At 34.6% G+C, this 15,910-nt stretch overlaps 2 protein-coding genes and 1 pseudogene across 4 annotated transcripts; 2 read left to right on the top strand and 1 right to left on the bottom strand.

Annotated features, from left to right (window-relative positions):
• Nucleotides 1-208: 208 nt before the first annotated feature.
• Nucleotides 209-5,325, bottom strand: DG1 (Tetratricopeptide repeat (TPR)-like superfamily protein). The gene is made up of 9 exons (XM_085733866.1): nucleotides 4,642-5,325; nucleotides 4,190-4,381; nucleotides 3,705-3,786; nucleotides 3,424-3,612; nucleotides 3,211-3,324; nucleotides 2,685-2,778; nucleotides 2,446-2,603; nucleotides 1,695-2,099; nucleotides 209-1,199 (listed from the first exon to the last, which is right to left on the bottom strand). Exons 1-9 carry the CDS (start codon nucleotides 5,229-5,231, stop codon nucleotides 396-398), a joined length of 2,628 nt encoding a protein of 875 aa, XP_085589992.1. The 5' UTR covers nucleotides 5,232-5,325; the 3' UTR covers nucleotides 209-395.
• A 1,105-nt stretch (nucleotides 5,326-6,430) lies between these two features.
• LOC146901180 (uncharacterized) lies at nucleotides 6,431-9,001 on the top strand. 2 transcript variants are annotated; one of them, XM_085733864.1, is made up of 3 exons: nucleotides 6,431-6,527; nucleotides 6,643-7,209; nucleotides 8,010-9,001. In XM_085733864.1, exons 2-3 carry the CDS (start codon nucleotides 6,655-6,657, stop codon nucleotides 8,859-8,861), a joined length of 1,407 nt encoding a protein of 468 aa, XP_085589990.1. In that variant the 5' UTR covers nucleotides 6,431-6,527; nucleotides 6,643-6,654; the 3' UTR covers nucleotides 8,862-9,001. The 2 variants fall into 2 exon arrangements, with proteins under 2 accessions (XP_085589990.1, XP_085589991.1); XM_085733865.1 differs by having other exon boundaries at nucleotides 6,638-7,209.
• Nucleotides 9,002-11,830: 2,829 nt separating this feature from the next.
• On the top strand, nucleotides 11,831-13,617 carry LOC146901179 (spermidine hydroxycinnamoyl transferase pseudogene; annotated as a pseudogene). Its single transcript, XR_015021290.1, has one exon. The product of XR_015021290.1 is annotated as a spermidine hydroxycinnamoyl transferase pseudogene (transcript).
• Nucleotides 13,618-15,910: the final 2,293 nt, after the last annotated feature.

Here is a 15,910-nt window from a genome sequence, read left to right as displayed (position 1 = left end):
CCCAACATTTCTTAAAATCACACATTTTTGCAAATAACATCCTAACGATGAAAAATTCAACATCCTAACGATGAAAAATTCATGTTTTGTTTGGAAACACACACCAAGGAGGATAAAAACATGTTTTGTTTGGAAAACATGGATTATACGAATATCTATCTTTAGGGCAGCAAATTATGAGATGCAGAGAAAAATTACTAAAATAATATGCTTTTTAACATTTTGAACTTGAGTAAAAGAAATCATTTTGAACTTTACACGTTTTAGTTGAGTCCTCCTTATCCAATTACTTACAACGTTATTGCAGATATCACAGTTAATCAAAATAAGCTCGTTGTTACAATTTAATTTCCTTGTTCAGCTAGCATATTTAAAAATAAAACAACTTGCAATGACTAGCCACAATCAATTTCAGAGTGTAACAAACTCTTATCCTCCTCTCTCATATCTTTCCACGCTTCCAATATTTGATATGCTGAAGGCTTATCAATCACTTCTTCATCATCATCGTCTTCATAGCTTTCATCATCCGATAGCTCATCATCCGAATCATCCAAAGACTTGTCAAGTGTCGGACGATCAAGAAATTCCGGTCTATCAACGCAAAAACTTGATTTATCTTCAATATCACGGTTTTGTGGCCTGCAAACTACCACATCATTACTGTTTAATCTGTCAACTTGATCATCATTAAATGTGAATGTATCAGGTTCAGCTTGATCACCACCAAAAAGAATATCATTCCCAGATTCAGCACCTTCAATCATCATTCTCTCTGAAAAATTTGGCGCTTTTCCATTTTCACCACCATTAATTGTCTCATTTAGACAATCAACATTTTCACTTCTAAAAGGGATGATACTTGAGATGTTTCTTGATGAACCCAATCCACATAGATCATGCAATGACCTTGATAAATTCGAGATGGTTGCTTCTGATACAACATTACAATTGCCAAGATCATCCAACAACCGCTTCAGATTTTCATGATTGATTCTGTCTTCGTTTTCTTTAAACAGCTCTGTCCATTGCTTTTCTGTCACTCGGTATGGCGCATGAGCCATGGTGCTGAGTAAGATGATGGCTCGCTCGTAATTATGTCGAGCTATAGCTTGAATCACCAATTCAAAAAAGAAAAGATGGTGAGGGATTTCTCCAGCTTCAAGAACCATGTCAAATGCATGCTCCAGTAAATGCAACTGCATTGAAATCATAACATGCCGCCAAATTCAATATTTAGAAAACAGATGTATTAAGTAACGAAGTAAAGGGTGATTTTTGTGGTTCCATTGGCTACCGTGGCCACTAGTAACAACTAACAAGTAAGAAAACACAGTTGTATTAAATTGATTCTGAAAATCATCCAACAATTGAGAAATCTAAAAGACAAGGCAAGAACTAATGCAAAAGTTTCTATCAAGATCACAAGCACAAGTCTAAATGAATTTGCATTTGTGCTAGACTAAGCATGTGAGCTTTATACATATACATGGAAACAGTACAAAATAATGATCAAAATTGCACTCTCACCAATAATAGATTGTCTTTTTTCATCATGAGTGTGTTGACAGATGAAATGTATGCACGCGTGTAAGTATAGTTTGGATGTAACAATTTTTATAGGATATAATACTATGAGCAGAAATATAAAATAAACACCGAGACCTTATATAAATAACAAGTATATTATCTACCTTGCCAGCCCTTGAAGCTTTAACAAGTAATGGCAAGTGTTTATTTTGATCCAAATGATAACCCGAGAGAATCATCTCTTTGTACACATGCTCAAAGTATTCCCACTGGTGTGCACGGGAAGAGGCTCCCAACATCAAGTTGTATGTGTATGCATCTGGTCGCAAATCTGACTTTGCAACCTTAACTTCCTCGAATAAAACTTTAGCTGTAGAAAACATGTCATTCTGGCTGTAAACTTTCAGCATGGTATTTACAGTCCCTACATTAGGAGCACAATGATCTTGCATATATTCAAATATACATATGCAATCATCAATGTGCCCACCATCCATGGATGACCTAATCATGCCAGTGAAAGTAACCGCCAAAGGTCTAGCATGAGGAAGTCTTTTTATCTTCTCAACCTGCCGCCATATTTCAAGGAAAAATATATATTTAAATAAGGGTTTACACATAGCTACGTACTCATTTAACCACATTCATGCAAAAATAAATAGTAAACCACTAAATAAACCTCTAAATATTTGGCAATGTATATAATCTTCCCCAAGAAACTACAAATGTCGGCCACTTTAGTCCCTCATCAGGGTCTAACGTGACATTTGTCTATCTCTTAACGTAGCCAACATTAATGGTTCCTTAGGGAACAAGGGCAGGCTTTAACCTTAAAAGTTCTCGGGAAGTAACAAGCTCGCCATCAGATTTTTCGGGTCAAATTTGGGAGTTCAATTAAAAAAGTAAGAAAAGTACCTCCAGAGTAGCATCTTGCCATCTCCCACAGTTGCAAAGGCAACAGGCTAGCTCATAATAAACACTGGCTGTTCCCATAACGCCTCTTCTTTCCATGTCCCTGACAGCTTTCACCGCTTCGTCAACTTTACCTTCCTTCCAGAAAGTTCTCACCAACACTAAGGAAGAGAGAAAGTATATATCAAGTCATCAGCTGCCAAATATCAGTTGCAAATTGTATGGAAGACTTAAAACACTACCTTTGTATGTAAGGGCTTCTGGAACTTCACCACTTCTCCGCATCTTTTCAAATAACTCATGGACAAGGTTGTAGTTGCCCGATTGCAGCAATACCTTATAAAAAGCATCACCTGTAAGACTTGAATACAAACATGCTTCAAAGGTAATAAAATATGGAGGTAATAGCCTTTTCTTCTTTCCTTCAAGAACCAGTTTTTCCGTTCATACATAAAGACTCAAATAGAATACAAGTTAAAATAAGCTCATCAATTAGTAAATAAAATGAAAATCTTAGCCACCATTCAAGCATGGCTATCCTATTCAGTTCAGTGTATAAATGCTATCATAGAGAGCAAATAGCATTGATCACATTTTGAAGAAAGTATTACCAAAATAAATCAGTCAAATAGATCTTTCGAGACAGTTTTCCCCAAAACAGCTTATATTCTACCACCTTTTATTCGTTAGTGACACAAACAAAGTCATTTAAATCTAACTTTTTCAAGATAAATTACTCAGTGTCAGATGTGGTGATTGTGCAATTACCTCCATTGCAAGTCCATAAGTTGCTCCGTTAGGTTTCAGACTACTTTTCCTCATTTGCTGAAAAACCCATGACACACCTTTCCACTGCTTTGATGGAACACAAGCATTAAGTACCTAATAGTAATTGAAGAAAATCAATACTTTAATCAGTCTGCAAAATTGCATTCATTAGAAAGTTATTATTATATGAAAGATATTTAGTTGCTTTCTTACGGCATTATATATAACCACATCAGGTTCAAGAGTTGGATCCCAGTTCTTGCGATACATATATTTTAACGTTTCAGGTTTCTGCCTCATGCATTCCACAATATTCAGCAACTCTTTCAGAAGACCAGCTTGACCAAGTGTAACAGCAATGCTGTGATATGCAGCCATATCAGGATATACACGAATATTTCCCTGAAGAAGTTGAAAGTAATCAACCCATCGACATACAACAATTAAAGACAAGTCCAACACATGGAAAAACAAACTAAGCACTTGATTCTTACAAGCATCATATTGAAAATTTGAAGGGCTTCCTTCGGCCTTCTTGCCTTCCCAAGAACTGCAAGAAGTTTTGTGTATACAAACCTACAAATTCATTATTAATTTCATCATAAGATAGAACCAAATATGCAAAGCACTAAGCATGTAAAAACAACAAAAATGCCAATCATTAAGACATTTTTATTGAAAAAATTTAGTGTGAGAGAGGATGGTGTCCTAGTCCAACGTATGGAAGACCTTATGACTCAAGAGGACTCACAAAGGGATTTACATTTACCTCCCTCCAAGAAGACATTACAACATAATTATGATTCATGTATACTAATTTATGATTTGAAATATTATCTGATCATGTTAATCCTTCATTTTTTTTAAATCTCAAATATACCAAAATACAAACTTAGCCCTCCAAAACCCTCCCATCCGAAATCCTCAATCTGAAGTCTAAAATACCCTAAACGTAATTTATGTTTCAGAAACAAATCACCTGCTTTGAAACTTTCTGTGATCCTTAGAATTGTACACCCATTGAACCACAGATAGAGCTTGCTTCCAACAACGTTTAACGCCAAGCATTTCAATAATCATCATCAACTGACCCTCTGTGAAAGACAATCCAGACAGCTTCATCAACCTCGAAAATTTCCAATCCTTAGCCCCAATTTCCTTATCACACAACCTACGAAAAACCAAAAACCATCCATAACTTGCAAAAATAAAAAATTCAATCAAAACAAGGAGTTTAATTTCTAAACACTAATGCATCCAATAATGTATTTCCATGTCAAATAATGAATATGACAACTCGTGTTTTTTTTAACCACATTACATGATATAACAATACACCATTAGATGCATGTGTAAAATAATTTTATACCAACAATGCATACTAACTAAATCCGAAAAGAATTGACAGCAAATGAAAAACAGAACACAAACCTATCAACAAGAAACCTCACAACCTGAACCTCACTCCGTTTACTCGTCTTTTTCCTTTTCCCATCGTTATTTTCATCGAACCAAACCTCGTTAATTTCAATATCATCCTCAAAAACCCATTTCAATTCATCCATTTTTCTCTTATGAAACATTTCCTTCAACTCAATCAAACTCTCCCTCTTAAGTTTCTCTCCTCTGTGCTCATTATTCACCTTAATTCTCTCCAAAAACTCAACTTTTTCAACCCCTTCCCATGGCTTCCCAACCAAACACAAACCTTTATTCCCTCCTTCATTTTCCTCCAAATTTTGTGTGAATTGTTTGTACTCATGTTTCAGTTCCTGAAAGTGTTGTTCTTCCTCTAACGTTTGTTTTTGAGAATTTGAGAGTGGCGGGTTTAGTTGGTTTTGTTGATTGAGTTTTCGGTTGTGTTTTTGGATTTGTTTCTTGCGGAGAGTGTGAATGATTTTAGGTGTAGGAGTGACACCTTTTTGAATAAGGTTGCGTCGAATTTTGTCGGTGTCTGGTTGGAATTGTGATAAGGGACGAAGTGGGAGTGTGTGTCCCTGTATCATGTGCAGAGCTTCCATGGCCAAAGAGCCGCGAAAGAGAAGAATTCGGTTATGCCATGGTTGGTTCCAAGATAATAAAATAAGCTGTTTAGTAAAAGATAGGATTACTCATAAAGTTTATAGCTGACAAATGATGATTTATAAGGGAGTTTATAGTTAGATAGCAGAAAATTTGTTTCAAATTAATGATTGAAGTATAATGGTAGAATTGAGATTAAAAAAAAAAATGATAATTTATAAACTTATACTACCTCCGTCCCAATTTAATTGACACAATTTTGTTTTTCACACATATTAAAAAAAATGTATAAATAAAGGGGAAAGTGAAATATATTGTATTGGGAATGATAAAAGTAGTATTATTTAGTGTTATATTGAAAATATATTGTATTGGGAATGATGAAAGTTGTATTGAAAATTGAAATGGGTCAGTTATTTTGGGACACTTTTTTTTAGAAAATGGGTCAGTTATTCCGGGACGGAGGGAGTAAGTTATAAACTATTAGCTTATAAAAACCGCTATAATATAGGTATGATAATGTGGAGGGTGGAGACGAGTTTTACCTTTCTAGTCTCTTTCCCCGACTATCATATGCTCATTACCTATTCATAGTGAACATGGATAAAAAATTGAATCTCATTCCCATCCTCGACGGATTCAGTATCTCCACACGTCCCAATCCATGCGGACAATAATTTTTTTATAAAAAAAGAAGTTTTTTCCAACTTTGACGGCAATGTTGTAATGCATTATCCAACATATTGCTCACTTTTACATATCCTCAACCTCGATCGAATGATTTATTTGCTCCTTTAAATATCAACGGCACATTTTATAACATGACAATTATCAAAACAAATAACATGCATATCAACCCTCGAAAAAAATGGCATCTTAACATATAGCCACAATATCAATTTTCATTCGGAACATGTTTGAGTATGAGTTCGGATAAATATCTATATCTCAGTTATCCATGTCGTACCTGCGTTTTAAAATCAGAGAAAACCCAAACTTATATCAAAACTCAATCAAAGTAGTAAACACCCACGGACACGAGTATTGCTCTCATGCCTAATTATACGAGTTTATAAACTATAAGCTCAAAAATGTGCAACTGAGTCTAGGAAAGTTCAGCAGATTCGATAGTAGTAAAAGACGAAAGGGTCCCTTCATAAGGACATTACTTTTATTTCATTACAAAGTGAATGTCATCAAACCCGAGGGCAGATCAATCCGCAATCCAAATTGCAACCATAGTTGACTACTCAACAATAACACCAACTCATTCATTCTCCCCTATAAAGTTCCAGGTGAGTGTGTCTTCTAATGATTATTTCATTTTTCAATCAAGTATACGCTACACATATAGCTTTGCTTACATTCATTACTTACAATTTTCATCATTATTTTGAACATATAGAGTAGAGCTTGAGAAAAATGAGGATGAAGAATCTATACAAGAAACCAATTACTAATTTTCGTTGCAACGCTGGAGGTAGATATTGTTCTATGTCACTAGTAATAATATGGGGTTTATTAATCTTAGGATGCATATTTTTACTTCATCTATATTCTAATAACACCTCCTTCAATATCATTCATCCTCCTTCTCTTCCTTCTCATTTCCATCAACTCCAACAAGTTGAAAAGGAGAACTTCCAAATCCCCCCACCAAACAAAAAGAGGTCACCTCAAAGTAAGTCAATAACACCATTGGTTGATGAATTCTTGGATCAAGATTCATCACTTAGACATGTTTTCTTTCCTCATAAAACAAGTGCTATTGATCCAATGAAGACTATAGGGAAAGGAAATAATGATGGTTATAATTACTACTACCCTGGGAGAATTTGGTTTGATACTGATGGAAATCGTATTCAAGCTCATGGAGGGTGCATTCTATTTGATGAAATTTCAAATACTTATTATTGGTATGGTGAATATAAAGATGGCCCTACTTACCTTGCTCATAATAACAAAGGACCTGCTCGTGTAAGTCACTTTCATTACTTCAATAATGATTTGTTGTTTTAACTGTATTAAGTAAGTTCTTATTAAAATTGACTTATTTGAACTTATCTACTGACATGAATACCGGTGAGACTATTTGAGAGAGCTCATGGAAATAGCCTATGACATGTCTATATGCTTTTTAACCTTACTTATTTTTATAAGCTCTTCAGGATAGTTTATGAAAACACCTTATTATAACTTACATTTTACCTTTTGTTATAGAAGTATGTTATACATAAGCGCTTATAGCGTAAGTGCTTAATTAAGTTGTTTATTCAATCAGGGCTAAGCATCCTACCAGTTGGTTGTAGGAGTTTATATAGCTTTTTCCCATATCAAATGTTCTTTTCATCCAATTCAAAGTTTCTTATGGTTGAATCTTTTACTAAGCAATAATATGTTTTCTATATAAGAAAAAATCTACTAGAATATATGCACAATTTTATTTCTATCTGCATTGATCCCTTATTTTCCCCAAGCTAGCTATCTAGACATGTTTAATTCATCTTTTTACTATTCCAATTGAGCAATTCCAATGTCTTGAGTTCTGAACTAGCAAGTTACCATCACCACCATTATCAATTGAAGTTTTTGGCAGGGAAATTGTATTTGTTTCATAGGACTAATGTGGTTCTTGAAATGATAACTTCGAATCATATTTTGTTACTCTGAAAAGAGAATATAAATTAGCAAATGTAAGAGTCATTTCAAGTTGTATCAAATGCAAATACTGTTTTGGCCAAAACTCTAGTCTATATCTCACAATGTCTCTCCATCAGGTGGACATTATAGGAGTTGGTTGCTATTCTTCTAAGGATCTATGGACCTGGAAAAAAGAAGGTATTGTATTAGCAGCAGAGAAAACAGATAAAACACATGATCTGCACAAGTCCAATGTGCTTGAGAGACCAAAAGTTATTTACAATGTGAAAACAAGAAAGTATGTGATGTGGATGCATATCGACGACGCCAATTACGCAAAAGCTTCCTTCGGCATAGCATTCAGTGATACCCCTATCGGTCCATTCAAATATCTCGGTAGCCAAAGACCGCATGGATATCAAAGCCGGGACATGACACTTTTCAAAGATGAAGACAATGTTGCATATCTAATATACTCATCTGAAGAAAACAATGTAATGCACATTGGACCCTTGACTGAAGATTATCTCAATGTGACATCTGTCATGAAAAGAATTTTCGTCGGTCAGCGAAGAGAAGCGCCGGCTATGTTCAAACACAAAGGAACATATTACATGGTTACATCAGGTTGCACTGGATGGGCACCAAATGAAGCACTTGTTCATTCAGCTGAGACAATCTTAGGGACATGGGAAACAATTGGAAATCCATGTGTTGGTGGAAACAAAATGTTTCGAGTTTCGACTTTTCTTGCACAAAGTACTTTTGTGCTTCCTTTACCTAAGTTTCCTGGTTTGTTTATCTTCATGGCGGATAGATGGAATCCAAGTGAGTTAAGAGATTCAAGATATGTTTGGTTGCCTTTGATTGTTGATGGACATGAAGATCAAGCACTTCAATATGGTTTTGATAACACATTTTGGCCAAGAGTTTCTATCTATTGGCATAAAAAATGGAAACTGCCTTTGGGTTGGAACACATTCAAATGATGTGTTTTTGTTGTTGTACATTTGTTTGCAATTTCATCAAGGAAGCATAAATCCTTCAGAGTGTATCCATGCAACAGTGTCATCAGAAGAGACTTTATGAATATTTTTGTTTATAGATATGTAGTTTGCCACTTTTTAAAGTTTGATTTTTTATTTATTTTTTTGGTTTCAAATTAGTAAATGGCGAAAATTACACACCAAGAGTGGAGAAGATGGATATTGCGATTCAAACCTTCGCTCCAACACATCAAATTTTGAACTTATGTCAATACAAACGTAAATGTCACAATTAATTAAATGATAGTACTTTATTATATGGATAAATACAACAGTAAAAAATTTACACATACAATCAATCATATCCTAGCCACTTTGTTAAATTAGTTGATAAAATATCTAAACAATTATCTATCTGGCGAAATGTGATTGAATATACATGTGTCATAGTAATTGTGCATAACAACTTAACTCTTATTATATCTCAACAATTTTTGCTCTTGATTTAAGGAAATGATGTTCGGTGCGAATTGACATTTCACTATAGACAACGGTGGCAATTTTTTTTTTTTTTTTTTCAACTATTACCCCAAGAGATGCTTCAAGCATGGGTTTTGGCGCTTAATAGCATCACTAAGGTGAGCAACCTGCAAAATATAATGTTGTTTAAGTGTTGGAGTAAACCGCAAGTAGGCATTTAAAGTGCAACATGGACACAAATGTTTTCTATGAATAAAATGCTTTTGGTCGAAGGGGGATTAGTCTCTCAAGCACATTGGACTTGTGTAGATCATCGAGGCCGATTCATCTCAGCAAAAATAACGGTGTTTCAAGGGACTGCACTATCTAAAGAAGTTGAAGCTTTGTTAGAGTACTTTATGCATGTCATGGAAGGCGAACACAATGACACCTTGTAGTTTGGTTTGATATATGTATCCATCATCTAATCAATCAGCTATGTCATGTTTTCATATTAATTTTTTTTCCCTTCTTCTTTCATTTTTTATTAGATTTATCTGCTTTAATGTTTTAATTAATAATTCAAATGAAATAAATATAAAAAATTTAATTATTGTTTTTCAAGGTGGCACCCCATGTGGTGTCTATGTGGCTTCATCCGTTCGTCTAGTCAACACAAATTTGACGTTAAAGACTAATCTTGATAACATCGAAACATTGGAGACTAAAAATATAATAAAATTTAAGTAAGAATCAATGTTGAAAAGTCGCATATTTATAGAGACCTCAAACATATTTAACTTAGATACATAAGTTAATTATACAATGAATCTGAAAAATTAATTTTTTTTCTTCTCATAATAGAAATGAGAGTTGTTAACAATTTATTTTTACTTTTTATATATAAATTTGGAGTCTAAAGCAAGGGCTTTATTGGTCTAGTGGTTAAGACGACGATCCAGTTCTAACAACTTGACTAAGCTACATATACATCATAACAACTATGTACTAGACCAGTTAACCATCACATCCTCTATAGCGATCCTCTCGGGTGCATTATCCTATGAGGTACATAATCCTCCGGACTTATATATAATCCTCCGGTCCTATAGTTTGAATCATGCAACCAATACAAGGTTATTTATTGATAATAATACATTACAATTAATTGGCATATCTTCAAGGATAATTGGCATATCTCGTATCCTGCCCTTCTTTCTTTCCGGTTTGGTATCAGGTGTCTAGGTGGTTGGGTTGAGAGTTTGTGATGCCCCTGGGGTTAGCCCAGCAGTTTCAGGCCTTTACGGGTTTAGGAGGGGGGAAGAGAGTTAGGTTAGGGTTGCTTCTTGTTTGGTGTGCTGTTATTTGGACCATTTGGGCGTTCCGGAACGACCTTATCTTTGCTGGTGGCTTACTCCGTGAGGAGCCAGTGGTGGACAGAGTTAAACTCTTAGCTTGGAAGTGGTTCCTGGCTAAGTGTCCTGCTAATTCCTGTTCTCTCTATGAGTGGGAGGTGCAGCCCGTCCTGTGTTTGAATCGGTAGGGTTTTGTGGTGGTTTGGCTTCCTGGGGTTGCCTACGGGGTTGGGTGTGGTTGTATCTCCCCTTCCTTCCCGGGGTGGCCTTCTGGTTATTTTTGTTGTTTCTATGTTGCCCGCAGGTGTTGCTGGATTCGCTGCTCCCGGCTGTTTGGTGCCTTCTTTCTCATTTGGTGTTTTTTGTGTGCCTTTTTCTATAGGGGTTTGTGTGCATCCGGCCTCGCATCGCATGTGGGGTTCCGGGTGTTCCCCTTTGTGGTGGTTTGTAGGAGTACCCGTTCGGCGGCTTTATTTGTATATTTTGTACTCTATTCTTTCTTTTATTTATATATAATATATTTGCCATTCAAAAAATTGGCATATCTCGTGCTATGCATGCTGAATTATTTATAGGAGCTAGCTTGTATTCATATCTGTCAAGTGTCATCTTGCATGTGCATGGATATAAATATAAGACCCTGCAACTGCCAAGAACCTAAGAGTTAAGCGCAAGCCATGGTAAACTCCATGCATAACCTCGTGATACCGATTTGTTTTTTAAACTCCATGCATCACCTCGTGGTACCGAATAATTTTTTTTAAAATACCTCATTGTACCATTATAATAAGGCAAATAAATTTTTATGTTTTTGAAAACTCCATTATAATGGTACTATTATAAAAATACTCCATGCATCTTACGTGGTAACAAAGGATGACCTCTTTTATTTTATGGAGAATGCCAATGAATGTACTTGAGATATTGGTTCAAAAATTAAATAAAAAGTAGTGTAATTATTGTTAAGATAAAATTAAAAATTTATATTTTTCAAAGCAAAGTTTCTATTAATGTATTCCTTAACCAATGTCCTAAGGACACTAGTTAGCAAAACTCTTATTTAATCTATCCATATTTTCCTACAAATTCAACTATTTAAAGATTTCTCTAATGAACTTTTAATCTCACAAACTAAATTTAGAAAACACTTGTGAGAGCAACATTAAATAAAGCAAACAAGTCATCACTTTTTTGGGGTGGAACGTCAAAAAGAGGGTGAGACAATCTTTGTGTTCTAAAACATGCCATCTTCAACATCAACATCAGTAGCATTCAAAGGTTGTTCCTATGTGAGACCAATGGAACCAACATGGTGCGGTCGTTTACCATTATCCGAATGGGATCAGATTGGAATCATAGCACACGTGCCAACAATATACTTTTACCACCCCCCAAAAAGCTGGCTTACCTCCCCCACTAAAATCTCCACCACTTTGAAAGACTCATTAAGCAAAGTCCTTGTGCCGTTTTATCCACTTGCCGGTCGTTTACACGGGAAAGGAAACGGTCGTTTTGATCTCGAATGCAACTCATTGGGTGTTCAATTCATCGAAGCACAATCCTCGTTAACTTTATCCGAACTAGGTGACTTTTCACCTTCTTCGGAATATTACAGTTACCTTATCCCACAAGTTGATTACACACTCCCGATGGAAGATATTCCATTGGTTATCGTTCAACTTACAAATTTTAAATGTGGTGTAGTTAGTATTAGTTTGTTAATCTCACATGCAGTTGCAGATGGACCAAGCGCGTTGCATTTCATTTTTGAGTGGGCTCGGATTGCATGTGGTGAGCCTTTGAAAATGGTGCCAAGGTTTCTCAATACAAACATGTTGTCGCCAAAATGTCGTAACAGTGTTAATGAATGGGAGCCTGATCAACTTCCTTTATTGTTAGGAAATTCAGATAATGTTAAAGAAAGGAAGAAAAAAACAACGGTGGCTATAATCAACTTGAGCAAAACACAAGTTGAAAAGTTGAGAAAAACCGCAAATGAGAGTTGGAATAAACCTAGTAATGGTCGGGGTTATTCGAGGTATGAAGCAGTAACCGGTCATATTTGGAGAAGTGCATGTAAAGCAAGAGGGCTTGAAAATGACCAACCAACCGCGCTTGGTGTTTGCGTTGATTGGAGGCGTCGTGTGGAACCTAATTTACCAAAAGGGTATTTTGGGAATGCCATTTTGGATGTTTTGGCTACTAGTCTAGCGGGTGATATAATGTCCAAACCCTTAGGGTATGCTTCAAGTAGGATAAGGGAAGCGGTTGAGAAAGTGAATGATGAATATGTTAGGTTGGGGATTGAGTACTTTAAGAAGCAAGAAGATTTGACTAAGTTCCAAGATCTTCAAGTTGTAGGGAATGGTGAGAAGGGGCCTTTTTATTGGAATCCTAATTTAGGAGTGGTTAGTTGGTTGTCATTGCCAATTTATGGACTTGATTTTGGGTGGGGGAAGGAGGTTTATATGGGGCTAGGAACACATGAAGAACTTGATGGAGACTCATTGCTTCTTCCTAGTCCCGATGATGATGGTTCTATATTGGTTATTATTTGTCTGCAAGAGATCCATATGGATGCCTTTAAGGAGCATTTTATCAAGACATTGTGTGATCCATGGATGGATTGAAAGAGAATCTCACATGCAACAACTAAAGATAAGTTTTGATGATTTCTAGAATTTATAAGTACGTACTTTTTTTAATGGAACTTATACAAAATAAGGATGGGAATAATTTAATGTATCGAGGTTGGTATGAAGAAAACCAATATGAATTTCTTAATCATGTATTGCAATCTTGTTTTTCCTTTTGTAATATTATGAACCTTGTTAATCTTAGGATGCATATTTTTGCTTCATCTATATTCCAACAACTCATCCTTCAATATAGATTCACAAAGGACCTGCTCGTGCAAGTCACTTGAATAAATTGAATTATTTGTTGTTTTACTCATGTTAAGTGTTAAGTTTGAATTGACATATTTTAACTTATTTATTGACATTAGTACTTGTGATACCGCTTGAGAGAGCTTATGAAAATAACTTTAGCATAAACACTTAATTAAGCTGTTTATTCAAATGAGGCCAAGTATCTAGCTGGTTGGTTGTAACTTATTGAAGTTTATTTACCTTTACTCCCCCAATTAAATTTATCTTTTTGATGTTAGTGCAAGTTTCTTATGGTTGAATCTTTTAAGCAATAATAAGATGATTTCTTTATAAGAAACAATCAACTGGATTATAGATTCACAATTTTCTTTCTTATCTGCAATGATCCTTCTTGGCCCCTAGCTATCTATCTAGAAATGTTTAATTCATGTTTTTTTTCACTTTTCCAGATTAAGGGCCTTATGCTCCAAAAGGAACTCCCTATATCTCTAGTTCTGAACCTTCTTAATTAGCATCACCAATATCAATTGAAGTTTTGGGCAGAGAAATTGTATTTATTTCATATTTTGGTTCTTAAAATGTGAACTTTGACATATTTTGTTACTCTATAAATTTGCAAATATAAGATTCATTTAAATTCGAATCAAATGCAAATACGGTTTTGGCCAAAACTAGGTGTTGAAGTCATCAAAGATTTCTTGAGATGACGTATGTTACAAAAGTAGTTTAGGTTATATGATTTAAGCAAAATGAGAGCATTTATGCATGATTTTGAACTTATGCTTTATTTATCTCAAAATGGTTGAGCTTGAAGAGTGGATTAAGATTTAAGACAGCTGAGTTGAGCAATAACTTGTGACTGAAAATCAGTTTAGAGTCATTTCCCACATAAATGTGCTAAGGGATGATGAGTTCATTCTTTTCTAAGATGAGATTTTCTGCCATGACTGAAGTTGCATTGATTCATTTCCCACATAAAAAAAAAAGCTTTTATTTCTTCATTTATGTAATATTTTCTTAAATTGTCTTTTCATCTTTCAATTTCCATAAAAAAAATGGTAATACTAGTGAGTTTATGTGCAGAATCCTTTTGGCCCCCTGCCAACTAGTTTTCAATATGAATGATCTTCCTAAGTCAATAAAAAAATTTAGGGTCTTGTTAACGAGTGCCTCCGGAGCACTCTTAAACATCTCAAATTTAGTAATTATTCTTTTAAAAAGTCAATTATTACAATTTGCAATTTATTCAATACACAACTTTTCATTTAAAATTTACTATTTAAAGTGTTTAACAAGTGCCCCGGCGACACTCGTTAACATTTCCCATTTTTTTATTATGAACTTGTTTCTTTAAGATTTGATATTCCCTTGATTGCTGGGAGATTTTTAGGCTACTGTTTTAAAGATTATGTTTTTGCTATTAATGTTATTATCATGTTATGTCCATATGGTTAGCCTTGTGACAAAAAAACTCCCTCACTTTCTCTTCATCAGGTGGACATTATAGGAGTTGGTTGCTATTCTTCTAAGGAAATATGGACTTGGAAAAAGAGGGCATTTCATTAGCAGTAGAGAAAACAGATAAATCAATCTACAGATTGAATTTTTTCATGAATTTTTCCAAGCATGTTAATGACGTAAAATATGGCTTTACATAAAAAAATTAGAAATTTTTGACTAGGAAAAATTTAATTATGAATTTTAAAGCGTAAAAAACTCGAAAAACTAAACAATGGAAATCTCGACCTAGAAATTGAATTTTGTGATGATTGTTTGCAGAGACATCTATAAAAATACATAAAATGGATCTGCGAAGTTTCATAACATTTCAAAGACGTTTCAATTTATTTTTATTTTTCAACCAAAGCATGCAAAACTTCAATTTTTTCCCGAGTAAACGTATACTCACAGGTCAAATTTCATTCCCTAGCTAATTTAGTAGGAATGGTTAGGACATCATAAGAACCATCATCATCAAATTTTGGAGTTTTAAAAAACTCATAATTATGGGGAATAAAAATTCATAATAATTTGTCTCTAGTTGAAAAAATTATTTTTTTTGTAAAGCCATATTTTAACGTCCTAAACATGTCTGGAAAAAATCATGAAAAAAATTCAACCTCTAGGTCACTTTTTTAAACTACGGGTATATTATATGGTAAAAAAAAAAAAATTCTTCTTCAAAAAAAAATTATATGGTAAAAATTAAGAAGAATCTCAGATTACAAAATTAAAATGCGATTTTAATTTTACGGTGTCATTTTTCAGACATCGGCATACGTGGAGTTGGCTTTTAGATCCAGTGCATGGATATTCGGTACGGGATTCCTATCGCTTTCTCACAACT

This window comes from Medicago sativa, chromosome 8 (assembly GCF_051527215.1).
Source record: "Medicago sativa cultivar Bolivia chromosome 8, Bolivia_mono, whole genome shotgun sequence".
NCBI lineage: Eukaryota > Viridiplantae > Streptophyta > Magnoliopsida > Fabales > Fabaceae > Medicago > Medicago sativa.
The sequence above is the reverse complement of the archived record's forward strand: the minus strand, read 5'-3'. Positions and strand labels throughout refer to the sequence as shown.

Coding starts and splice junctions, on each gene's coding strand:
- LOC146901180 (XM_085733864.1), top strand. CDS start 6,655: ATGAGGATGAAGAATCTATACAAGAAACCAATTACTAATTTTCGTTGC. Junction 7,210..8,009: donor ATAACAAAGGACCTGCTCGT/GTAAGTCACTTT, acceptor TCTCTCCATCAG/GTGGACATTATAGGAGTTGG.
- DG1 (XM_085733866.1), bottom strand. CDS start 5,231: ATGGAAGCTCTGCACATGATACAGGGACACACACTCCCACTTCGTCCC. Junction 3,325..3,423: donor ATGTGGTTATATATAATGCC/GTAAGAAAGCAA, acceptor AATTACTATTAG/GTACTTAATGCTTGTGTTCC. Junction 2,779..3,210: donor CTTATGGACTTGCAATGGAG/GTAATTGCACAA, acceptor GCTTTTTATAAG/GTATTGCTGCAATCGGGCAA.